Here is a 25,285-nt window from a genome sequence, read left to right on the forward strand (position 1 = left end):
AAAAAAATAATCAATATAATATAACAATAGAACAATATATAGATATTATATAGACAGATAGATATTTACTTATTTATACAATAAGTATAAATAGAACAATGCAATAGTAATACAGTCAATGAACTGGCAGAGGGGCTGGGATGTTCATATTATCCTCACAGTACTGAGATATCTGGAATTCACATCTACTGAGCTCACCCACATTCTGGTGGCAGAATGAGCATAGCATAGAGGTAGGAGCAGAAATGCTAAGAGACACTATGAAGTACAGAAGATGGGTCTGTTAATAGAGGTGGGATAGAATCTCACAGAATCTCACAGATTGGAAGAGACCTCCAAGATCACCTAGTCCAACCTGTGCTCTAACACTAACAAGTCTCCCACTAAACCATAGCACTAAGCTCTACATCTAAACATCTTTTAAAGACTTCCAGGGATGGTGACTCAACCACTTCCCTGGGCAGCCCATTCCAATGCCTTAACAACCCTTTCAGTAAAGAAGTATTTCCTAATATCCAACCTAAACCTCCCTGGTGCAACTTCAGCCCATTCCCCCTCATCCTGTCACCAGCCACGTGGGAGAATAGACCAACCCTCATCTCGCTACAGTCTCCTATTTAAGGTACCTATAGAGAGCAATACAGTCGCCCCTGAGCCTCCTCTTCTCCAGGCTGAACAAGTCCAGCTCCCTCAGCCACTCCTCATAAGACTTGTTCTCCAGACCCCTCACCAGCTTCATCACCCTTCTCTGGACTCACTCAAGCACCTCGATGTCCTTCTTTAGCAAGGGGCCCAAAACTGAACAAAGTACTTGAGGTGCGGCCTCACCAGAGCAGAGTACAGAAGGACAATCACTTCCCTAGCCCTGCTGGTCACGCTGTTTCTTACACAAGCCAGGATACTGTTGGCCTTGGCCACCTGAGCACACTGCTGGCTCATATTCAGCCGACTATCAACCAATACTCCCAGGTCCTTCTCTGCCAGGCAGCTTTCTAACCACTCATCTCCCAGCCTATAGCACTGCTTATATACAGAAAAAAAGTATTCTACAGGTTTTGAAGTTTTTTAATAGATGGAAGAAAAGTAAAAACTATGAAAGGAAAATACTCTTCCTAACAGAGGTTAATGGATAAATGCAAAATTTCTTTGTGGTAACCACCTTTAAGCATAAAAAGCATAAAAATTATATATTGGCACAGTAGAAGCTAGCTTGCAAGATTTAGCAAGGAACAAAAGGATGAAATAGAAAAGATGCAGAGCTCAAGAGCTACCAGAGAAGAAATAGCACATAAGAAAATAACCACTGGGTTAGATGGCAGCATTAACTGTTCACAGCAATAGCAGGCTGTAATAAAAGCAAACAGCTAGCCTGAGGTTCAGTTCACGTCTCACAACACTATGCTGAAGAGACGTGGTGTATTACCTGGGTGTTACCAAGGTAAACTACACTGCAGCAGCTATGACATTTTCGATTTTTGCCCCAACAAATTCAGAACCAATGTTAGTACAGTTATATCAGCTTGCTCAAACTATTTAGCTTTGTATTTCTAGGGCAAGATAAATGACATGTCTTCCAGTATCAGAGCAGTGTCATGTGAAGCCAGCTCACATATCTCTGCAAGAGCAGTGTTTTGCAATGTCACCATCCCCTACAAATTCTTTCCCCGTGCTGCATGTCACGAAGAGAGGGTGACATGATTTCCATTCCTGCCAGAGATGCATAATTTTAAACACAGCAGTGTCTTCAAGATGCACACAGCAAGGAGCAGCCATATAAAACTTAACACTTACTTTGGAAATAGAGACATTTTAAAACCTTGTAAAGGTCTTCCCAGCTTCAAAATATATGACACTGATTTCAAAAAATGTTGAGGTCTTTTTGGATAATTCAGCTTTCCATGCAGAACAAAGGAGCACTCACCTCGATGGTGACATTGCCAAATGGAAAATTTGCCACACAAGCCACTTGCTGGCACTGGCTGCAGCACTGACCCTCCTGTTCTACGTAGCGGAAGCCCTGTGGAAATAAGGTCACCATTTAGCCATGTTACCTGCAGTCCTGTTCATGAAACACTGTCGGATCACAGCCACACTGGAGATGGCAGTGGAAATGAGTCAACTTTCTGGTTTCATTTCTGTTGCTGTTAGAAACCTGTTGGAATCACTTTAAGCCTGACAATTAAAACTGATAATTTCTTTCCCATACTGAAGTTACCTCTGGGTCACTTCAGTTACCATATACACCCTGCCATTGGCTGCTCTTCTTTGTGCTAACACACAAGTTAGAACAAATAAATTAATTCATCAGGTGATTACTTGAAAAATCTACTACCAGCACTTGGTCTGATATGATTATTCACTAGAACTGTCACTGTCAGACATGTGAAGATAGTGCATCGGTTATTTCCTTCCCTGTGTTTTAGATATCCAGCAGTCTTTTCATGGGTCTATCCTGCTTCAAGATAAAGGTTAATGGTTTTATCCATTTTTAGGATTGGCAGTGGATCTAGCCTTATCTGGGTGAGAATGGAACAGAAACCATTCTTTCTTGCATTCAGTAATAGACTGAGCAGTTTGTGCACAGACTCTTAGCTCACAAGTACCAAGCAGTGTCTGGAAACTCCTTAAACAACCATGCAGTTTCCTTATAATCTTAATTTTGGAGCTGAAAACACCACCAACAGAACAACATAAACTTCATCTTTCAGCAGTCAGATGTCTCTCTAACAGGTTTGCAATCACTTTCCTTCAGGGAATCTCTCAAAGGGTGACCTCTTAAATTGGTAGAGCAAAAATGGCCAGCATCCTAAAGAGGACCTAATAGAAAATTATATCCTGCTATCTTTTACCGAGGCAGCAGTTTTACTGCCACGGTTCTACCACGCATCCCCTAGCAGCCATTGTTTGTGGTCAGGGAGGCTGAGTGCGTGGTACTAACCTGTTGGCAGGTGGTTTGGCATTTCACTGGAACACACTGGATGCGGTTGGTTTGCGTCACAGCGTCCTGCTCATCTGTGCACACACAATCCTCACAGGAGCTCTTAGGCACCACTGCCCCAGGCTGAAAAGATAAAGAAAAGCAGAGAGGAAAACAGGCAACAGCAAGAAATTGGTGGGTTGTAGAATAAACATATGTCCCCTGGACTATCAAACATGAATGATTATGCTCAGGAATTATTTTTGGTAGAACCTCCTGAAATGAATATCTTCAGATCTCTGACTTCAAACCTGACACTTCTTAGTATCACAAAATGAACGTGAGGCTGACGTACTCAAGTGCACTGATGACATTACATGAGTTATGTTATCTTATAAAATCCAAACTTCAATTTTTCCTCAGTTTGACCTAGTAATTAATCTTACAACATCCAATGAGTTTTAAAATTTGTATTCAATCACAATTCTGACTTCTAGACTCTAAAACACAGGTAAGATCTCATTTAGTAAGCAAGCTACTGGTCTCTAGCATTACCTATTCATTAATATCTTCAGTAACACATTAGACTGCTGGCAGGGATTTAAAAAAAAAAAAAAAAAGGCAGGATTGAAGTGTACATTATTAAGTGTTGACAATAATAAGTTCAGAAAATTCTGATTCAGGCTGCATCAACCTGTGGAAAAAAAATGTATGGAAGAAGACCTACCTTAAATTCAACTCCTTCAGAAACACATACACCTTTTGGTACTGTAAGAAAAATAAAATGAAAACAATGTACTAGGAATGATGTAGCCAGTTATTGAACTCATCTCTAAATTCTCACTGATTTAGAGAAGACAAAGAGTAGAACTGAGTCTATTTGCTAGCCTTCATAGCCTGCACAACAGAGGGAAAAACATGCTGTTAAATTGTTATTCTGAAGCCCACATTTAACATCTGCTCAGATGTTATGCGTGAAGTTTGGGGTAATTCTATATCCTGGTATCTTCCATATGGCAAAAACAAAAATGTACTTCATGTAGTTACCCATGCTTGAAATTAGCTGAGCTTTTCTTTATTGTTAACCACCTTACTGGTCACTGAGAAAATGGGAAGTTGGGTCAGGTGTGCAATTCCAGAAATACAGTTTGACAGCAGAACTGTATAGCTTCAATATAATAGAAATGCAGTATTTGTTCAATAACTTACATCCCAAGATCTCATTGAATATTAGCTACAGAGAACTTACATCACTTATTCCACCACCATAAAATTTTAAAGGCTGGAAAGGAAAGGGAGAGGCTACTTCTTGTGATATTGACTCATTCAGAAAAACTGAAATAGTTGAAGGAATAAATAAAATTTCTTAAGGAAACATGGTACTTACTACAGGAGAAGATAGGACAACAACCATCCTCAGATATAGCTACCACAGGTTGGAAACCTAAGTCACATGCTGTTTTGTTGATAACACAGGTTTTTATATCACATTCTGCAATAGACAATGGAGATAAAGTAAGCCAAATCATCCTGTCCAGCAGTTTTTCTTGCAGACCAAAAAGTTTGAACATCCAAGAAATAGGGGGGACATAAATGATTCTTGAACCAAACAGTCTGGAAGTTGGGACATGTACAAATAAACTTTTTCAAAGTTTGCCTTATTGTAAAGGTCTTCCCTGGGCATACAGTTCTGGCCCTTGTTCCTCTTTCTCTTCCCCCACTAGATGTCATTGCTAACAAACTAAACACAAACACGTTCACCTCAGAGAAAAAAGGAAGTGATAGAAAAAAATAATTAGGGTAAAAGCAAATGAGAATGAAAACAAAACAAACAAACAAAAAAATGGAAGAAGCAGTGGATGAGGGCCAGAGACATAAAGGTAGGAAGGTGCAAGCTACAGCACCCTGCCAGTGCCCACTACTCCCTCACAGAATCCAAAGGAGCCCAATGTACAGGAGCACAAAAAGATGAGGAAGAGAAAAACATCCCACTACTGCCAGGATCCTGCCCTGCATCCTCCTATGGGTGGTAGGAATGGCCAGGGCCTGAGCAGACTAATGAGGAGGTCCTGTGCTGTTGCGGGCATTTGGGACTGGAAGGATGCACATTGAATGGTGAGGGCAAACATAAAAAGAAGCTACATGTGAGAGACAGGAAAGTCCATCCTTCCATATTGGATGGACCTATGTGCAAGGATCACCCCAGCATCTCAGAAGGGACAAGAGCCAAAGGATCCTATGAACTACCTAGTGGTCCCCAATGATCCATGTGGCATTTTCCAACTTAAATATCAAGTGGGACATAGATCTAATTTAGAATAGAAGCTGAACCAGAGGAGGTCTCTTGTGACAGCAAGAATAAATGATTAATCAAGTGTGTTTATTTGAATCTAGTACCTGTTGTGCTTTTTTTTTTTTCTTTTAATTTCACTTGAGGATCATCATGAGGCAAATGATGCCACATGAATCGTCTACATACCACACACTGTTTCTGTGCAGCATGGATCATCCAGACGTGGTTTTATTTTGTGTACAAAGCCCTCTTTAGTGCAGTTGATAGGTGGAGATTTAGCACAAGGCCGGGGGAAGCAAGAGATATTCAAGGTCACTTCATCACAAGCACAGTATTGACAGTCATGCTCCCAAGCTTCTCTAGGCTGTGAAAACAAAAGAGATAGTTGTTCAGAGAGCAAAATATAGAAGCATTAGATTAATTAATGACTACCACAAAGCAGCACAGGGCCAGATTGCCCTATTTCATTATGTTGGAAAAATCAGAGTTCAAATCCCAGAGGGCAGAGAAGAAAAAATCCTGCCACCTTCCTTTGTAGAAAGGGAAATTTGTTACTTCTCTAGAAAAATGATTCCTACAAACTGCTAATTTTATTTCTGTATCTCTATTAATGAAGTCCTGGAGTTACTAAAATCTGCTCTTTTCTTCCCCACTGTCAACACCGTTGACTAGTATTTAAGCTTAGAATTAAAAGAAACTCATGCAATCATTTTTACCGTAGGTCACAGCACTCAGCTATAGTATAAAGTTAGCATTTTCCTTTTTCCTACCTGTTTCACTGATCCATCTTGTGCAGTGCAACCTATAAAAAAAATTACAGATTCCTTTAGTGATAACTGAACTGGGGAAAACAACAGAAGCAAGAGTACAGGTATAAAAGGAATCTGAGGAATGGACACAGAAAGATCCAGAGTGCAAAGTCACAAGTTGTGTATCCAAAATATTTCAATATCCTCTGCCTAAATATCCTTTGTTATTTCAAAAGTTCCACTTTCTGTGTAAAAGTAGGGGGAAACGGTCAATCAGAAACATTTCTAGCCTAGCTAGAAACATTCAGTATGAAGGTTTCCCCTATGTCCCCTGTATCCAGAACATTCCACTTATGTGAGCTTATAGTCTTATGACCCTTCCCCATCCCACTTTTTACATTTCTTACCGCAGACAGAAACACAAATGCCATCGTGATCATTCAGCAGAGTTTTTCCATCAGGGCAGTAGCATCCCTCAACAAACACATGTGTGTTATTTTGGGAGGGGGCGATGTCCTTAATGACTTCTCTGCACAATTAGAAAATAAACAGAAATGTATGAGAGGCAGAAATTTGCCTGGGGCAAACAGACACCTAATACCCAAAGAAATGCCAACTTCCAGCCTTCCTTGGCACTTTTCAAATGATGGACCTTTGCCTTAGGACACGACCCACCTGCTGAAGCAAGTGTTTCTTTTTGCTTCTCCACATGGCTTGTAGACCTGATCCCGAGCACAGCTGGCCTCTGTGGAGCATTACAGCACATGGGTTAGAAAGCCTGGGCCTATTTGTACCCTCCGTCACACGACAGACACACAGCATGCACCAGTTCAGGCTGCCCTATGGGCAGCACAGCCCAGGCTCCAGCCCAACAAGAGGTCCCCACATCTTCAGCAAGAGGGGTTCAATGGATTCGTCAAGGTACTTGCACCAGTACCATTGGTGTTTACCCAGGTCCACTGAGCAGGGTAAAGCAGGCAGAGAGAAGCTGTGCATTGCCATCTAGTGACGAAGCTGTATCTGACACAAAGGGGAGAAAAGTGGCTAAACGTCCCAACCCATTCCTCTGCTGAGAGGTGCAGGAAAGACCACTGGCCTGTTTCCCACTTGTTTTGTACCATTTTTGAACTGCAACTCTTTTGATTAGCTCCTGTATTTCTCAGACCCAGAGCAGCTTAGGAAAGATTGAAGCCTGATGATGTGAATGGACAGAAATGGGTGCGTGGGTGAGGAAAGAACAGACCAAAGACACTTCACCACCAGGTGTTTCTCTTTCCCAGGCTTACCACACTGCCCATTCGCCTGCCTCCTCCAGTCCACACAGACCCCGTGGAGCCCACACAAGGCCGCATATGTCTGCATACTCTGGCACTCGGTGCTGGGGTGCTGGTCCGAGCAACCGCTGGCCACGCAGGCCTCGTAGTAGGGCTGCGGGGGAACCACACTGTGGCACTCGGTCAGGTTCCTTCTCAAAGCAAGGAAACAGATATGGCATTTTGCTCCCTTGGGCTACTTCCAAAGAACAATTAAAATCAGCCAATCCTCACCCAAAGAAAGCCTCAAGGTAAAGATACAACTACAAGTTGCTCCAATAGACAATACACCCACACAGCTTAATTAAGAAAGCTTTACCTCCCATTCTTTACAACGCCTTGAAACAAAGCAATTTTACATTGGACTGAGACCTGCAAAGGAGAATCTCCTGCACGGCTCACAGCTATATTTCTATATACTGACATTTTAATGTCAACATTGTTGACAATCCTATTTTAAACCACAAAATTATTTTAAAAACAAACACACACACATGCTGGCTATATTCTGACTGTGGCTCCTATTCATCCCCAAAGCATTCAGATATTGAATTATAGCTAGTTCCCACTTAACTTCTCCAGAAACAACAAGCAAAGCCAGTGCCAAGTAGCAGACACTATTAAGGGAGGACAGATTTTGATCTGCAAAACTCAGGAAAATTCATACATCAATTCAATGCTCACTTTTTCAAAGTACGCTAGAATTCATATTTTCATTGTGTCCCATAAGCAGTTCACCCAAGCCCTGTGGTTAAGCACAAAAATTTGTCTCTTTTGGGAGCTGTCTTACCAGATGATTTTACACAGGTCAGAAGGCTCACAATGCTGATGATTTTCAATCACAGCCAGTTCTGAGACACCTGAATTACAGTATCTGTTAGTAGGATCTGGGACTTTCCAATCTAATGCCATCTCTTTGAAGGACTCAGTGACCTCACCATTCCTTCTCATAGCATCATCAGCCTTTTGGTTGGTGCACGTACCTGGTAGCAATATAAAAGCAAGTGACAGTTCAAGGACAGTTAATGCTGATAAAACTGCTTTTACGCAAAACAGCAATACCTGGAAGGCAGTTCTTCTTGTGAGAAAGTAACACACATAGTCCTGGATGAGTTCACAAGAACTTTGTAGGAGAAGGCTAGAAGAAATAGTTTGCCAGTTACTCATGAAAACCAGAACTGAGGTCTTGGCTAATGCAATCCTCATGATGGCTAAAGAAAATGAGATGGTTCTCTCACAACACAGGACTCTCCAGATTCTGTATATTCCCATAGTGAGTAAGTATAATCATATGGTCAAGATGGAGACTTAGAGAAAGCTTGTCTCCATCCACCAGCAAATGTGGACAGAATGAAAGGAAGTGACTCAAAACTGTATCTTCTGACAGTACCTTTTCACCAATTAGAGACAATTTTGTTAAAATTTGTCAAACTTAAAAATCACTGGAGTCGCAAAAGTTTAGAGTTGTTTACAAGTGGACAAAAGAAAGGAGGAGGAAAATTTATTGCATTCTTTACTGTCAGCTGATGAGCACACTCACCACACAGTCCCATGGTATTGTTATAAAACTTTCCAAAAGGGAGTTTTATGTAAAACGCAAGTCGACTGTAGGAGACATAAACTTCTAATTCCAGTATTTCAACTATGACGTAAAGGCCAGAACTGGTTATCCTGATACCATTCGTGGAAACATCCGGAACAACTTTCTTATCATTAAATAAAATCTAAAAAGAAGAGAAGCAAAAGGTCTCTATGAACATTCTTCTGTTGAGTAAGATACATAGTTTGTGTCTGGCAAGTAGAGCACAGATTCAGCTCTCAGATGCACCGAATGAAGTCTGACAAAGGCAATCATTTAGGCAGTTCCCAGTGCTTCCTTTTTAATATGCTCTAATTTATATTTGATTACTTCCATCAGGAAGAAAAACACAGCTTTCAGTTATGTGACAATTTTCCAAGTTTTTAGAATATACTTTTTTTTTTTTCCTGACACTAACAAAAAAGAGTGAGGGATGTAAATGCATTTCCTACCCATGCCATTTGTGATGAGCTTTGTCCTTTGTCATGGCAGAGCATTTGGCAGTAGAGTAATACAGATACAGCAAAATAATTCTGAGGATTCATTTTAACAAAATACTTTACCAAGTTTGTTTCTTTTCCATGTTCCATTGCTTGTGTCAAAATAACAACAGAATTGGAATAAAAAATGAGAAGGGACATTGAACAAATTGCTCCATTAGTGGCACCACAGTAGTAGTTGTCTATGTGAATCCAGAAGTTGTGAAAGTTGTGATGAATTAGCTGCACAAGGACATATGTGCAGTTTTCTTTAAAATGATAATATGTTCCATCAAAAGTCACATAATGCTCATTTCCCCATCCGCTGCAAATACCTGGAAGACAGAGTAGCACACTTTGAGTTTGACTTCTCAGCTTCAAGCTGATCTTAACTTTTATAATCTCTTTCATTGTGAGCTGAAATGACCAGTTTGATGAAGAAAAGATAGCTTAGCAAGGACTCTTATCTGCTCTTAATAGCCAATGTTTTAGGTGGGAATTCTGCTCTATTACAACCTACTGAATCAATACAAAGATAAAGATGCTGATCACACAGATTTATCTTGTTTGAAGATGGGCTGAGAATAACATAAATTTCAGGAATTCACCTGCTACTTACACTGACACTCAAAGACTTCACAGCAGCCAGTTTCATCATAGTGTTTCATGAATGGGAAACCATTCACACAGAGTTTTAGTTGCTGAGGAGGGCAAGTCACACTGGACAGTTTAATATTATTTCCTTCTCCCAGGCAAGTGGCAATCTGGCAGTTTCCAAAATTCCATGATTCGTTAAACTATTGACAGATTGAAAGAGCAGTAGAGGAACACAGCAAAGTAATAAAAAATTTTAAAACCACACACACCTACCACCCTCCATTCATGTTCCTGTTTGGTATGGCGTTGCTATCTACTCTTTCTCTGTCAGATAATATGAAAAGTATTGCAATCAACAGATCTTTGACATTTTGTTCTGTTCTGCAACATTTTGTTGCAGATCTCAGCATTAATGTCCTGACCACTTGTGATGGTGGGACACAGATAGGTGGGGTTTCCTAGCCTTTCTTCAGCTCATGTGGCTCTGCCTGCCTACAGCCTGTTAGATTTTTCACTTAACAGCATAATCTTCAATTTATTCCCTAAAACATTTGAGGGCTTCTGCTATATTTATCAATCACCTAGTTCAGCCACAACTACAGACTAGCTACAGCAGTGCTGACCAGCATCAGAGGAATCTACGTGTGGAGAATGTCAAATCTTGGCTGGAGGAAACACTGTAAAGAACCACACCTTCTTCTTTCCAGTCTCTCACCTTTCTAGGAGGAATGAGCCCAAGACAATCGCTCACAGGAGCCAACGTCGCAGCAGGAACTAGGCTTGTTGCACTGGAAGCAGCTGTTTGTGGACAGTCTTCAGAGTCTGGATCACAGATGTTGAGTGCCTCAGTTTGACCGACTTTACACTCTGCCCAGATTAATTCAATCTGACATGAAGCGTTGCAAATGGAGTAAGCACAATGACCCGATATATTCATTGGCAGAGAAACATTTTCTCCTGCAGGGCCAAAACCCAACAATCAGCACTGAATTGCCTATGAAAGTGGTAAATATTTGCTGTGAACTCTTAAAGGCTATGCATTACAGATCAATCACATACTCAGCCCTGCATTTAACTGGGCCTGACTGCACCTGATGGCTACTAAGATGAAAAGGAGCCTTCACTCCTCTATCTTTGGAATATGAATGTGGATTACAAACCTATGTTTGGGATTTGTGAGTCAGGGTTTGTGCTGGAGTACAATTAAGTTAGCATCTGCTCTAAACTTCTTTACACCAGGGATATCCAAACCAGGACAATGTCACAGGGTACATGAGAACTGTAATTTGGAAGGTGTTAGTTACACTTTAAAGACATAACAACTCCATGTGTAATTGCAGTAGACAGAACCAGCGTTTGCTGGAGCACGTTTAACTAACATTACATCTTCTCAAATCAACAGTGCAGAAAAAAAAAAAAAAAAAAAAAAAAAAAAATTGCTTGGTTTCTCACCCATTTGTAGCAATTGTCCATTGTCAGTGCAGAAGCAGGGAGTGGTTAGCATTGACGATGGTGGTGCAGATGTTACAGATTGCATATGTGGTTCTGCAGGAAAGGAAATCTATTAATGACCAGATCCTTTGCAACTCAACATTCAAGCCCTACGATGTCTATTACATTCTCTATGTTTACAAGAAGAACAAAAATATTTTACACCTTCATCACATTCTGTACTGGTACACACTAAAAACACCCTCTCTATGTACTTATAACCCCCATACGCACACACTATATGCTACTAGAATAGTACACACACTCTTCCAAGTGTGTGTATCAGGTATTTTTATATAGAATAAAATAAAACCCCCTTCCACTATCTCTTAATATGATTCCAAATTAAGGTCTTATTGAACTTCCTAATCCTGTATGACTTCACCTGACTTTGGAGAAGTGACTTCCAGTGGCACACCGTTTTGTCTTTTAATGTCTAGTTGTGAAGCATCTGTTGGTTTAAATACAGACAGATCATTTAGTCATTTAATGAAGCCAGTCTATAAGCTGTTTTGAATAATCCTTTCTTTCCTAGCTATTACCACATAACACCTGGAATGAAACATGTAAACACAGGAAACACACAGGCTCACCATCAGGTCTTTAATTCTTCCACTCACTTGAGTAGAGAAGATAACTTTTAGTTCTGCTTGCCTCACTTTGTATAATTTGTTACTGCAGGATAATACACTTTTTTATTTTTTTTTCAGCCAATTATTATTATTGTATTGCTACAATCATGGCACAACTTTATCTTTTCATCTTTTTACTTCCTATTTTCTGTTTATACATGTCCCCTTCAAACTGCAACTTCTCTTTTGTGAGGAGAATAAATCACCAGCTAGTTTCATTTTCTTGTTCCAGTGATCCCTTTGAGACTGGCTTCTCCAATGTAGAAACCAGTGCAGTAAGAACAATATGAGAAGGAGAAAAACAAGGTTTATGAACTATGAAATTTTGAGACTAACAACAGCAGACTAATTGTGGAAGGCCTAAAGATATTGTATAAGCTCTGCTGAAAAATGGATGAAACCCTCTATTCCATCCTTACCCCACTGACAGTAAGCAGCTATGAAATTACACTTTTAATGCCCACTATGAAACCCACAAGCTCTGGCTCCTCCTTCCTGAAACATGAACTGCCTTAAATCTGTGCTTGGCATGGACATGGAGGTAAGAGTAGTCTTTTTCAGAGACAGAGGAATCTTGTTACCATTACAGACTTGATAAAATCACCGCCAAACCTTGTATAAATAGTACCTTGTGCTGGTGCAGATGGTGTGTTGCAAGGGATGAATGTTTTGATGATCTCTCCATTAGGACCACAGACAGCATTACCACACCCAACCTCATCTGTTTGGCCATATATAGTGTCATTTAAGGCATAAGTCTTCCCATTGTAGCAACAGAGGCAATCTGAGGCAACAAAAGAGCAAATGCGATCAAACCAGGGGACACTCTCTCATTATAAATGAAAAGAAAAACAAACTCTGTATTTACCGTTCTGTAGTTCATATAAGTAAAAGTGAATGATCTGACTGGAAAATATTCTCAGTTTCTACTTGAGAAGTTGCATTGAGGGTCTACCTCATTTATTTAAAGTTGGATTTTTCTTGTTGATGGTGCTTCTTGGAGTCAGCTTGCATAGAGGAATTACTGGCTGCTGAAAGCATCAGAACTGGCACTGTCCTCACCCAACCTAGAGAATGGGAGCATTCCTTCTTGGCAGGGAATATGGCTGGGATTACTGCCTTGATGAGTGATAAGACACTGACATGTTTGTACTGCTCTGACACCACCTATTGAACTAGCTAGCAACATGCCTGCAGCAACATGTGATGTCTGGTCGTTTCAGTGTTATCATCACTCAATGAAAGGTATTCAAATGTTACCTTCAGAGTCTTCGGTACACAGTTTCTCTTCAGGATTGCTGAAGATAAAGAGGAGAGGAGTTGTTTTATTGTCTTGTATATGTAGAATAGTATCTGTCAGCAGATGGTATTTACTTTTACAAAGAAGCCTGCTCCTTGAGGTTTTAACCATTATTGTCATTGCCATGATTTCTTACGAACATAAACCACACATTGCCTACCTTGCCCTCTCTAATCCTATTATTACCTCTCTTACCATCGACTGACCTACCATGAAGTGCAGTTGGGGAGGGAGACACACTCCCTGCTTTCCTCATCAAAATATGGCTTGTCAGGACTACACTCTGGATAGCAGCCTGGAAAGTTAAAGTAAATGAATCAACTTTGTTCTGCTTTACTTGAATCTGAGGCAATCACATGCAGATTTGATCCCAAAATTAATATGATCCTGTATGAAAATTCTCGGTTTTGCCAATTATTTTTCTATGTCCTCTTTTTCCCTTTCATCTGGAAGTTGCAGTTAACTCTGTTTGTCAACAGATAATTATTCTTTGCAAATTTAAACTGAATGACCTTGTATCTCTGCCCAGTTTAAAGGCAACAGGCATATTCTGCTATGAATGGTATTATTACATGGGAAATTAGCCCCAGAAGAGGCATGGTCAATGAGTTTTTAGGGCAAAAGAGACAGTCGTTGAAGGTCAGACAGCAACCTTGATGCTTAAGGCATTTAAAATCATACTATATCTTCAACTCATATCAACTGTATCAAAGTCAAGCAAGAATTACCTTCTAAACTATACAGCAAGTTCCCACATTTTCCTTGTGGGTTCCTGCAGGTCTTTAGACAAGGTGCTCCACAGGGTTTATAGAACCACTCGTGTTTGTCAGGTGGATTGTAATAATCACAGAACACAGCTGGAACAGAAGAGAAAACATCCAAGTCTCAGACACTGGGAAGGGTTCATTTTCTAATTCTCACAAACAAGAGCTCATTAAGTCACAGACATGCAGAGGTATCAGAATTCTGCTCTTCTTCATTTCCTGTGCACCTGAACACATAGAACAACATTTTTCTGCATGCATTTTCAATGCAATACTTACGGCAAATGGCAGGTGTTCTCCAGTCGATACAGACACCAGCTCTGCTACAGCTTCTTGAATAAGCAGCCACCGAGGTGCAAAAGCACTCACAATCTCCCACACTGTCACAGCCACAGAAGTCAGAAATACAAGATTCATAATACGGTATTGGATTCACCTATCAAAATACCAACAGATCTGTTATCACAGATGTACCTCCTGCACCATGTTTTAACGAGAGAAAGGGCTTTGAATTTCTGCCATCCACTGGCAGTTTATTTGGCAGAACTGTTTGTGACAGTCTGGGATTGTCATGAAGGAGCTAGGACATTTTGCAAGAGTTGTTTTTGTATGTTCACCTATCTGGTAGACTTGGACCTTAAATCTTCTCATTCTTATTTGTGTGCTGACATTTACACTCAAGTGTCTTTCCAGTGTAATTTACGCAGGACTAAACTACCTTGATTTGGGTTAGCACATCTATATAGTGTGTACATTTTCTAATTGACAGATAGTGACTGATTATAACACGAAATCCTGTTTCCACTGAATTTCACATCTCTTGTGCTTTAACCTGTGTCAGCATGAGCTAACCAAGAAAATTAAGCCAAATTTGCTCTTTAAATGGCTTATTAAAATGCACCAAGGCTTTGCATAGACATTCTCGTTAAGAATTAGTAGCCCTTTTCCTGTTTAGATTAATTCAATGTGTCTAAAATAAAGTAAATAATTCATTTCTTTAGCTAATTTGAATAAACTTTCCCAAGGATCCCCATACAAACAGCCCTGTACTAAGTTATCTCTAGATTTTACAAACAGATATCTAGCTTTTTATTTCTGGTGGCCAATTATTATCCCCTTTGTCTTTGGTTACTCAAAACAGGCACTGCTGTTTCCTCAGTACTGTGGAACAGGATTTAACTGGCAGAGCAGTAAAAAGAGGTGTTTAAAGAGAAGTAGGCCTTGTACCCAAGAATGCCATGTAACAGCCTTTAATAATAACAGTCTGTGCACAAACGTGCTGCATAATAGCAACAAATGCCAAGTGTGAAACCAATAAGGATGAGAGATCAGGATTACCTTACTGTGGCAGGCTTCAAAGACATTACTCTTAATGATGCTGCAGTGCTTCTGCCCCAGGACAGACTTGAAAGGCTGATCAGCACACAGGTCTGTCATGTTTACATTTGAGCAGGTGCTTGTTATTTTCCAGCTGTTTCCAAACTCCTGGATGCTCATCTCCACAGACTGCCCTCTGGTTGTGAAGTCGTTCCTTGACCGGCCATCAAAGTCCCCACAAAGGCCACAGACTTTTCCCTGAGTAATTTGCGTAGGCACAGTAAGTGGTTTCGTTATTTCAAGTGCAGCCCACTGGCTGGCAGAAATAAACTACAGACCAAGCCAAGAAAAAATAGCTGCAAATTTCTAAACAGCCATCCAAATATGTCTTAGAAGAAGCTGGATTTCAAGTGACAAGATCGCTGTTTTAGACCCTCCAATACTGCAAAGAGTCTGGCTTTATTTCTAGTGCCAAGTATTTTGGAGAAGTCCATACCAACTGAATGGTGAAATAAAACAAAGCATGGCCCACTTGCTGCTTCTGCTCCACTGGACTGAACACTTTTCCAAGCCCTACTTTTCAAACTGGGGCTTCAGTTCTGGATGCAGGAGTTTGAGTTGGAAATCATAACTCTCAGTCTGTGAGGCACATACCTGGAAAGATGGTGCCACATGAACAACAACTGTAGTCTTCTGGTCCCACATGAAGTTCATCCCTTGAGTCGTTTCAATAACAATATAGCCTCCTCTGAGATCCACCTTATAATTCTTCTCATCTCCCGGATCAGTGGCTATCTCCTGAATTCTTCCTTCCAAGAGCCTGATTTCACTGCTCTACAAGGAACAAATACATCACACGGAAGGAAACCAAGTAGAAAACTTAGTGTAATGGCACTAGTATTCTGTCTCTTGTCCTTCATCTCATTTTTTCTGTAGTCCTTGCACTATGTCTTGGCCTACTCCAAGGCACGTGAGCCATGGACAAGACCCAGTGAGTTCAATGGGAAACGTCTGTCCATGCATGACAAGTCTTACTTCATGGCCACATAAATTGTCCTTATTCTAGATGAAATCTGTTTGCTGGCACAGAAGCTCCTGAGTGCATGGGCAATTGGGCATGCTAGAATGCCCCGTGTCATGCCACTTTGTTTCACCCTACCCTCACCCCCCAGTCCAGGAGAAACCTCTTTGCTCTTTTGTGTCTGCTTCGGGGAACTGCTAAACCTGATCTGGAAGGAAAAAAAACTCTTCTCTCTGTAGTTAACACCTGCCCTGTGCATAAACCATGGCACAGAAATATGCAACAGCCTCCTCTAAAAAAATTATTTCCCACCACTAAGGTCACAGAACCACAGGTGCACACACACACGCATACATACAGAGTGCTGTTGACTCCCTATATCAGCCCCCTTGTCTGCAGAAGTGTCCAATGCCAATTATCTGCACCTTTCCTGGCCTATCTCTGCTTTCTGGCTGTTTGACTACCATGGGTACCCTCTAGCAACAGCTAAGTTGGACTATAAGGACAAATTACACCAACTGCTGCAAAATCAAGACTGCATCTCCGCAGCTGTGACTGAATCCAGACAAACCTCAAAAATCAGTGTGATCTTTAGAGAGCAGATGGAGAGTGACTTCCCACAGGCATTGTTCTGAATTACAATTCGGAAGGTACCAGCATCCATGTTATTGGGGCAGAAGTCCTTTGAAAAATAGATAACATTTTATTAGAGCCTTTTATGTAACTAGTCCCATCTTAAACATTTTCAGGAGCTCTAAATGAATACTCTGTCAGCCTGATTTCTGCTATTTTGTCACATGTTCATTCACCAAAACTCTGGGCATTTTAGAAGAATGTGGTGGTGACTGAACTGCTCATACTTGACAAGAAATTTCAAAGAGAAAAGCTCAAGTAAAAAACGAGCTTGTCATAGCACCAGTCATGCACAGCCAAAAAGCTTTTTTTTTTTTTTTTTTTTTTTTAATGTATTAGCAAAACCAATTGTAATTTGGAGATGAAATGTCTCAAGTGTCTCGTTCAGTACTGTCTCATTACACACAATAATTACACTTGAGTTGAGGCCTACACATTATCATTTACATGCTTAAGACACAAAAAGCAACTGTCACTCTTGAATGACCAAGAGAAACTTTTCAGCACCATACTAATCCCTTCCTTTGCAGACGCTGGAATTACACCAGTCCAGCCGGGGAGTTAATCATTTAGGATCACACAGTGCCCTCTTGTGTCATTTCTGAGGGTTAATTGCTTTGCTTTTGTATGGAAACTCTCCCTGTGTCTGGTGTAGGTAGAAGAGAGGGGTGAAACTCAGATCATCAGCATTGACTATTTTGCATGGAGTAGCCTTTTAATTACTCGCACTGAGCCCTACAGGGTAAGCTGTGGGTAGCAAAATTAAAAATGTGATACCTGAGCTAGAATATAGTCACAGTCTCCCAGGAAATCAAACTTCTCTCCGTCAAAGGTCATGTAGTGCCCATTGCCGTACACAGTACAGGTTCCCTTGCAGGGATTGTCCGTGCAGTTCCACTGCCTTTTGTTACACGTGCTGGGAGGTGAATAAGATAAGGTTCACAATCTGTATGAAGCATTTTTTTTTCCTTAACCCCAAACATGGGCAGAATAATGGAAAGGTTAATCTTTTGCAGTGCTCCGAGGCCATGCCATATAATGGATTGCTAATTACAAAATTTGTGTTTTCTACCAAGACATGCTTGAACTTTCTGTATTTTGATTCTATTTTTTCCCCTTCAAATATCATTTAAATCATTAAGGCCTGGTATCAGACAATGGGAATTAAGGACCTAAGCTCAAGAAGAACAACTAGATATTTCAAAGATATCTGAATATTAATCCATGAGGTTTGGCTGAGCACCAGCTCTGCATTACACAGAGAGCGATTGCCAAGAGCCGGGAGTTTTGCAATAATGTTTAGAAATTTCCTCTATTTAACAAAACAGAGCAGAAGAAAATTGCTCTATACTCCAGGTACCACATGGCCAGTTCTGCTCCTGACTATGGTGTTATGTACCAGCATTATCCTCCATCCTACCCTGGCAAACTGCAGCTCAGGGATACCATTAGACAGAAAATTCTAGTTATTCCCTTGGCACAGATACTCTACGATTTTTCTTCCTCTGTATGCATTCTGTTCTCCTAAGAAAACAAAGACCTCATTTCAGTAAAACCTCGTAATGGCCTCTGTGATATCAACAACTGCTTATCAGGGTTTGGCCTCACATGCTAAATTTGATTGCTTGTACCAGCAGTGATCAGACCAGCGTTTCCGGCTGTTATTTTCTGTGCCTCCACCTGGCAGGACTACACAACCTCATCCTTGCTAAATAATGGGTAAGGATCCAAGGAATCTTACCCACCATGATCAGCAGTACCTGTGAAGACTAGAGCACCATTACACTGGCAATTGCAGCAACTGAAGCTTCAAGTTGCTGGAATATCACTGCAGTTCCTCCCTCTCCTAAATTCATACTTTTTCTGGGGTTGAGCTGAGTAGTCCTACAGACATAGACTCAATTCTTCCTTGCACAATAACCAGCCCCAAACCAGCCTGGATGAGGCTGGGAATTATGAAGCTGGTGTGGAAGCAGTTTGTGGAAGACCATGGGAATTCTTTGACATTTGGTACCTATTCTCCCTGAATACAGGCTCCTGCAGTGTGATGCAGAGAGGAAAAGTTTCCCTTTTTATTTTTACTAGATGCCTGATGGCTCTAGTGAAGAAGTGAAGGGCTTCAGAACACACTCTGCCCCATGAGATACATTGACTATTTTTAACACCCTTTGTTATAAAACAAAACTCCCTGGTATAACATACCATGTGTTGCAGTCAACTTGGATTGTTTCCCCGGGTTTATAAAAGTGTCCTCCATGGACACATGGGCACTGGTCTTTGGGAATACATCCTCCACTGCCATCCAGTACCAGCCCATCAGGACACATGCAGCCAGAGACACATTCTGTGACATACTGTGTGTATAAAGATACGACACAAGGCAATGTGGTAATGCACAGAACATACAGGGAGCCTACAAAGGCTGGATGCCAAACTTTTAGATTTTTTTAAACCCTACAGCTGTAAATTAGTAACAATCAAGTTGCAAGCGTCACAGCTAGGTGGGTAGCTACAGCTGCTGCGTTGTCAGTAAACTGGTTGGTCTGTGAATAGCGTCAGCATTTGTTAAGGACAATCACACATGCACAATCATGTCGTCCCACGCTCCTGCTAGGAGGTGAAGTCCTTACACAGTGCATATCCTGCGTCTTACAACTTTTCTGACACTCTGATCCAATTGCACCAGGACCCGCGGAGCTGCAGTTGAAGTAGTACATAGGAGCTGGGCAATCTATAGGGGGAAGAAACCATTTTAGACAGGTCATTTAGTGAAAGCGATAAGGACACCATCAGCCACTGTGCAACAGAGCAGAGCATTTCAGAGCTCAGACACATTGCGGCATGTGTCTCTCATTTACAGTTTCCATTAGCTTTTACTTCTGTCCAGCAGCAGGATGGGAGAAAGAGGAAGATAACCTCTAAGCTCTGGGAAATATCTTCGTCTTTTGAAAAGTGTCACACACTGGTGACATTTTTACAAAGTCAACTGTTATCAATAACCGGCACATTACTGAGAGAAGGCAAAAAATGTACAGAATACCAAAATATTATAGAAAGCAAGAGATACACAGAAAAACATTATATTTACTAGCTGACACCATAAAGCCATTATTTAATGAAATCTCACCTTTTACCAGGACAGTTTCTCCAATGCAGTCTAATCTTCCTTGAATGCATTTGCTAAAGAGATTCCATAAAATGAAAGACATCAGCTCTTGGCACTTTTCTCTCTCACTAGAGAGAAAGCCTCTGCAAAGCTCTGCTAGTCACACAAATAACAAATTCCCATCAAAATGAATATTTGGTAAAGCTATCAGGCTCTCAGACATGAACTGCCATCCCCAGAAGGAAGATTAAGACCTAACGATTAAATCCTCTTTCTTCATCTGCCACTGTTTTATTGCATGTTTTCCCTAAATCAAGTCTTCCCTAAGCATTTATTGTATTCTTATTTTATTTATTCTTATTATCTCTGTGATGAAACTAATACTTTCTCAAACAAGAGACCTCTTAAATTACTAGATGAATCTGTGTTTACAAAGCAGTCTAGAATCCTCAGAGGAAAATCTGAGAGTTGGAAGAGAGTGAATACATAGACATCTAAATATAAAAATACATGGCAAAATTCAGCCTGCCACTGGTATTTGTTTGCATTGCTATCCTCAGCTGGCTGAAAATGAGAAAAAAATGTTTTGCACTGGAGATATAAGATAATTATATTATTTTTGTTATTTTCCCCCCAAATTCTCTCTCCTTCATGTTTACAAACTAAGATTTTGATTTCTTTCCCCTTGGCCATTTTCATTTTTTTAGTCTGCAGGATGTGCTGGGGAGTGGTTTTGACTCTTTTTTTTTTTGTGTGTCTCAAAGCCAGAAACTCCAATCTCAAATCCCCTATCTTGCTCCCATTGTATATGTTTGTTGTTTTTTTTTTTACACTACAATGAACTTTGCATTCAGGTAAATCACAAACATGACTTTAATTTACATGTTTTCAGCTTCCTGTTTGCTAGGAGGAACATAAGGTCTTAAATTTCACTGTGGCTGCACTACCTGACACAGGAACATGTGCTTTGGTATGATCAAGCGGAAATTTGTCATTATTACGGTAAAACGACCCCATTCACGGATTAGAGCAGGGACTTCCCTGGTAAGCCCTGACATTCCCCAGATATTTGGGCTTTGCATCATCAGAGCAGCTTACCACAGCAGTTTGTCTTCTTGGAAGGAGTTGCCAGGCTGAACAATCTTGCCTTTGTAGTAGCAGGGACAGTCATCTGGAGTGACACATTCCTCCTCGTCATTGAGGTAGGTCCCTTCAGGGCAACCACAGCCCTCCATAGGAGCGATATGAACTTTACACAGTGGATCGGGTTCATCCAGCGAGCGGCAAGACTGGTTACAGTACTTCACGCTATAGTTATAAACCATAGTCTCAGGACACTCCTCAGAGGGATCTTTGCAAGAGAAATAAAATGGATGTATGACCTTCTCTATGCAGTCATCATTTGTACTGTTAATGCAGTTTTCTGAAAGTTGGTAGCTGTAAATTTACTTTTTCCTAACTAGCAGACTTTGACTCCCAGTGGTCTGGGGGAAGTCTGATCACATAAACCTGAACTAGGTGAGATTTGACACTGAAATACGCAACAGGGTGTACCTTGACTGAATAAGGGAACAGGTATAATTTTGTCATTTTTAAAATTTACAATACTATTTATATCATGAAATAAAACCTGTAAATTCTCACTTACCCACATAGTTAAAAATGGATCTTCTCTTCTTTACTAATGGTTTCTTTGGATGGGAATAATTTAAGAAATGCATTTAAGAAGAACATTTTATAGGGTTAATTTTTGACAATAAGTGGGCAGGGCTAAGGAACTCTGCTAATTATTTGATGTTACCAAAGAAAACATTTTTGAATTCTCACAGATGTCTTGAGGAAAACTCATGTTACCATCTGAAGGGGGGGGGTTGCTTACGGGGAACTGCATTAATCATCTTTGCAGCAATGCTATCACCATATCAGCAATAGGCTCCATGCTTAAACAAAGCTCTGTATGGTTTTCCAGTCCATGACCGTTGTACACTTTCTTAGATTAGTTAGCATGCTAGGTTTGTACACATTAAAAACCACCACCACCTCCACCAACAAAAAACAGTTGGTTTCCTGGTCTCAGCTGGGGCAGACACGATATCCCATGTGCAAAATAGGGTCTGCAGGCCATATTTTCCTACTTCATAGAAATGCGATGAGGATGTAGAAAATGGTATTTTTAAATCACAATAGGCCAAATAAGGAAGATAATAATAAAGATTTTAAATACAAATTTATATCACAGTCTACCTGACATAACAGAAGATTTACCTGAATGGGTGCTTCAATTGTTAGTTATTTTTTAAAATAATAATGTGTTTACTTTCTCTCTTTATTCACAGAGGGAAAAGATCAGTTTTGATAAGGTGAGGTCTGGTAAGAAAAAGGTTATTTCATTATAGTACCCATGGTCACAGATCAGTAATCTTAGATTATATATACATCACAACTGGAGGCATAAGTGCAGAGCCCATGAGCATACCAAAAATAGCTTAAAGCTAGCTCACACACGGAGAACCAGGAAAACAGTGCCATGACTTTGAAGAGGCTACTGACCCCCCTAACTAGTAATTCAACTAAAGGTTTGTGATTCCACTAAAGATCATTGTATATGCAGACTGCCATCAGTTAGCTAGCAGGATTTCCTTTTTCTTACACTGAATTGTCTGTACTGTATGCACCCCTTTACAATATAACCTTCCTCAGAGGCTGCCTGCAGCCTGGCACAGCTGGACAGAGCTGCAGGAGCTGAAAGAGCCTTTAAAACTACCGCAAGGGGACAGACAACGCGAGTGACTGTTCTGGCCCGTTTACTCTTTCACTCATGAATAGCACAACCCTCAGTCTTATCACAGGCATGTTCCCAAAAGATTATTTCTTTTTACATATGGCCTAAAATGATCGTGCTGATTAAGCCATTAGCATTTTTCCCAAGGTTACTGCACTGTTTGAGTCAATATTGTGTCATAAGTCCACAGATTTCAGACTAAACCATGCTGCAAACCAGTCTTGATTTGGCATGAAATATGTCAGTAATTCTATACTGACAGCAAAGCATTCAATAGACAGAGACTTTCCAGTGCATAAACCTGCGTGACTCAAGGATAATATGCTGTAGACTACACTGTGTTCCCTTATAATTATTTCAGCACAGGTTTGTTAAATTGTTCTTACTATAACCTTAAATGCCTTCTACAAAGCACTGTATGACTGGTGTTGTCTCTATTAAAAATTCCAGCTAGCCTCTAAGTCAGGTAATTGAATAGATCATAGCTGTATCAAAGTCGCATAAAAATCATTCTTGTTATGTTTTATGTTCGGATATATTATTAGGCAGAAAACCCATACATTTATTTCATGCTGAAATAGGCAAAACTCATGTGAACTATCTGATCTTTAATGGAAAAAATGGAAAACTTCAAAGTAAAATTCAGAATCTGGGATTCGGGAGATTTATTCTCAGCTCTGATAGTATCTCATAATAAGTTCTGGCAGTGCCAAAAAATACACATTTTTATGGACTCCTAATCCAGGATTTACTGGCAATGTATATACCCAAATATAAACTTATGTTCCAAGAAACTTATTTATTTGTTAAATGGTCCTGAGCTGAAAATACCTTTAAACACTTCAACATTCTCAGAAACCAGTGACATATATTTATTAAAAGTCATTTCTGTTTTATTATAACATGGAAAAATGCAATTAATTAGAATAATGCCCAGTGTATGGCCAATGGGCTGAGCAGAACTGTTGAGAATCTTTCAGAATTTACATACATACGGAGGCCCAAAATTTCAAAATTAACATAACTGCAACTAGGTGTTGTGATTTGATTAATACACCTTACACTCCTTTTCTTTGTGCTCTGAATTCACACAAGGAGCATGTTTCCTAAGAGCCTTTTCATGAAGTGGACACCAGCTGATTTTAGCAGGCAGAGGTTTTTTTTATAGAGCATATGCTTTTTCTATTTTTCAAAGATCTACAGCCTTGACTGAGCTCAAAAGCCTTGGGCTGACACAGAGTGCAGTCCCCTGAAGCTACTCCCCGGATCCCTACCCAAGATGCTATAGGATGCTTACCACAGATACCCTGTCTCCAGCCCTTCAGGGACATGCCAGCCACAGCACAATCTCTGGAGTAGGTAGAGAGCACACTACACAGTGCAACTTCACTCTTCTCAGCATTACAGGTGTCATACATGCATTTCTAGGGGACAGAAAAAGGCACGGGTGCAATAATGCCTGTCTCACAAAACAAGGAAACATTCAGCAATTCAAAAAGTATTCAACTAATACTTTCTGAAAAGTATTACTACCAATGAAGTTTAATTTGAAACATCTCTACAATAAAATGTATAGTAATGAAATGCTATGCAAATTGGAGAAACAGGAAATACATTACAGCTATGTAACTTCAATGATGGTATGTCTGGCACTCATAAAAGATGAATAATAAGAGTGATGATGGCACCTATAGCTCATTAATGCACTAACAAATGTATATACCAGACTCCCATGATGATGCACACTTTAGGACATGTCAAAAAACAGTATCTGAAAATATACAGAACTGAAAGTACTACACAGCGATGACTGGTATTTGTGTCCCTGTCTAGTGTTCAGGTAAGATGCAGCCTACTAAATGACAGGTACATAAGAGAAGATGATTTAGCAGTGAATCATATGTATTGATGTCTAAAGAAATAGTACTAATAGGGATAAAGGGCATGTAAAGCTCAAGTTCTTTTAATTGGGTGTCTGGGCAGCACCCAGATACAGCCAGCCACTCAACAGCAATATGGTCATACTGCATAGATGGCACTTTGTCCTGCCATCACTGGTGTTGTGGAAAGTACTTCCACTAATCATGGTTTAAAGCCCTATAAGATCAGCAGGAGTAACAAATATATCCATAGAAAATTAAATAATAATAAAAAAAGGTTATTACTTTTCTTCAGTTGTGAATTAAATTCCTATTTTACATGTAGTTAACATGAATTTTAAAGCAGACATTTTTAAAGGAAAACTTGGGTGGCACAAAAGATAAGCCACAATTTTAAATGTACCTGAAACACATTAAATTTCATGCAAAATT

General features: G+C 40.2%; 1 protein-coding gene across 3 annotated transcripts in view; it reads right to left on the reverse strand.

Moving 5' to 3' along the window:
* Window positions 1–25,285, reverse strand: part of LOC309878692 (mucin-5B) — a 93,709-nt gene that overhangs the window by 51,106 nt on the left and 17,318 nt on the right. For all 3 annotated transcript variants that reach the window (XM_082761531.1, XM_082761530.1, XM_082761532.1), the window contains 30 exons: window positions 24,271–24,397; window positions 21,290–21,542; window positions 20,213–20,265; window positions 19,716–19,816; window positions 19,288–19,439; window positions 17,863–18,001; window positions 17,024–17,134; window positions 16,086–16,265; window positions 15,453–15,689; window positions 14,394–14,550; window positions 14,079–14,207; window positions 13,561–13,645; window positions 13,311–13,348; window positions 12,679–12,834; window positions 11,804–11,869; window positions 11,380–11,472; window positions 10,643–10,884; window positions 9,950–10,127; window positions 9,415–9,665; window positions 8,813–8,996; window positions 8,063–8,255; window positions 7,246–7,424; window positions 6,635–6,704; window positions 6,367–6,488; window positions 5,981–6,012; window positions 5,397–5,574; window positions 4,305–4,409; window positions 3,645–3,685; window positions 2,939–3,061; window positions 1,922–2,017 (listed from right to left, as the gene is read on the reverse strand). In XM_082761531.1, the coding sequence (XP_082617657.1) occupies window positions 1,922–2,017; window positions 2,939–3,061; window positions 3,645–3,685; window positions 4,305–4,409; window positions 5,397–5,574; window positions 5,981–6,012; window positions 6,367–6,488; window positions 6,635–6,704; window positions 7,246–7,424; window positions 8,063–8,255; window positions 8,813–8,996; window positions 9,415–9,665; window positions 9,950–10,127; window positions 10,643–10,884; window positions 11,380–11,472; window positions 11,804–11,869; window positions 12,679–12,834; window positions 13,311–13,348; window positions 13,561–13,645; window positions 14,079–14,207; window positions 14,394–14,550; window positions 15,453–15,689; window positions 16,086–16,265; window positions 17,024–17,134; window positions 17,863–18,001; window positions 19,288–19,439; window positions 19,716–19,816; window positions 20,213–20,265; window positions 21,290–21,542; window positions 24,271–24,397 (4,071 nt within the window). The remainder of the gene's footprint in view (window positions 1–1,921; window positions 2,018–2,938; window positions 3,062–3,644; window positions 3,686–4,304; window positions 4,410–5,396; window positions 5,575–5,980; window positions 6,013–6,366; window positions 6,489–6,634; window positions 6,705–7,245; window positions 7,425–8,062; window positions 8,256–8,812; window positions 8,997–9,414; window positions 9,666–9,949; window positions 10,128–10,642; window positions 10,885–11,379; window positions 11,473–11,803; window positions 11,870–12,678; window positions 12,835–13,310; window positions 13,349–13,560; window positions 13,646–14,078; window positions 14,208–14,393; window positions 14,551–15,452; window positions 15,690–16,085; window positions 16,266–17,023; window positions 17,135–17,862; window positions 18,002–19,287; window positions 19,440–19,715; window positions 19,817–20,212; window positions 20,266–21,289; window positions 21,543–24,270; window positions 24,398–25,285) is intronic.

This window comes from Aythya marila (assembly GCF_965140915.1).
Source record: "Aythya marila genome assembly, chromosome: 5".
Lineage (NCBI taxonomy): Eukaryota > Metazoa > Chordata > Aves > Anseriformes > Anatidae > Aythya > Aythya marila.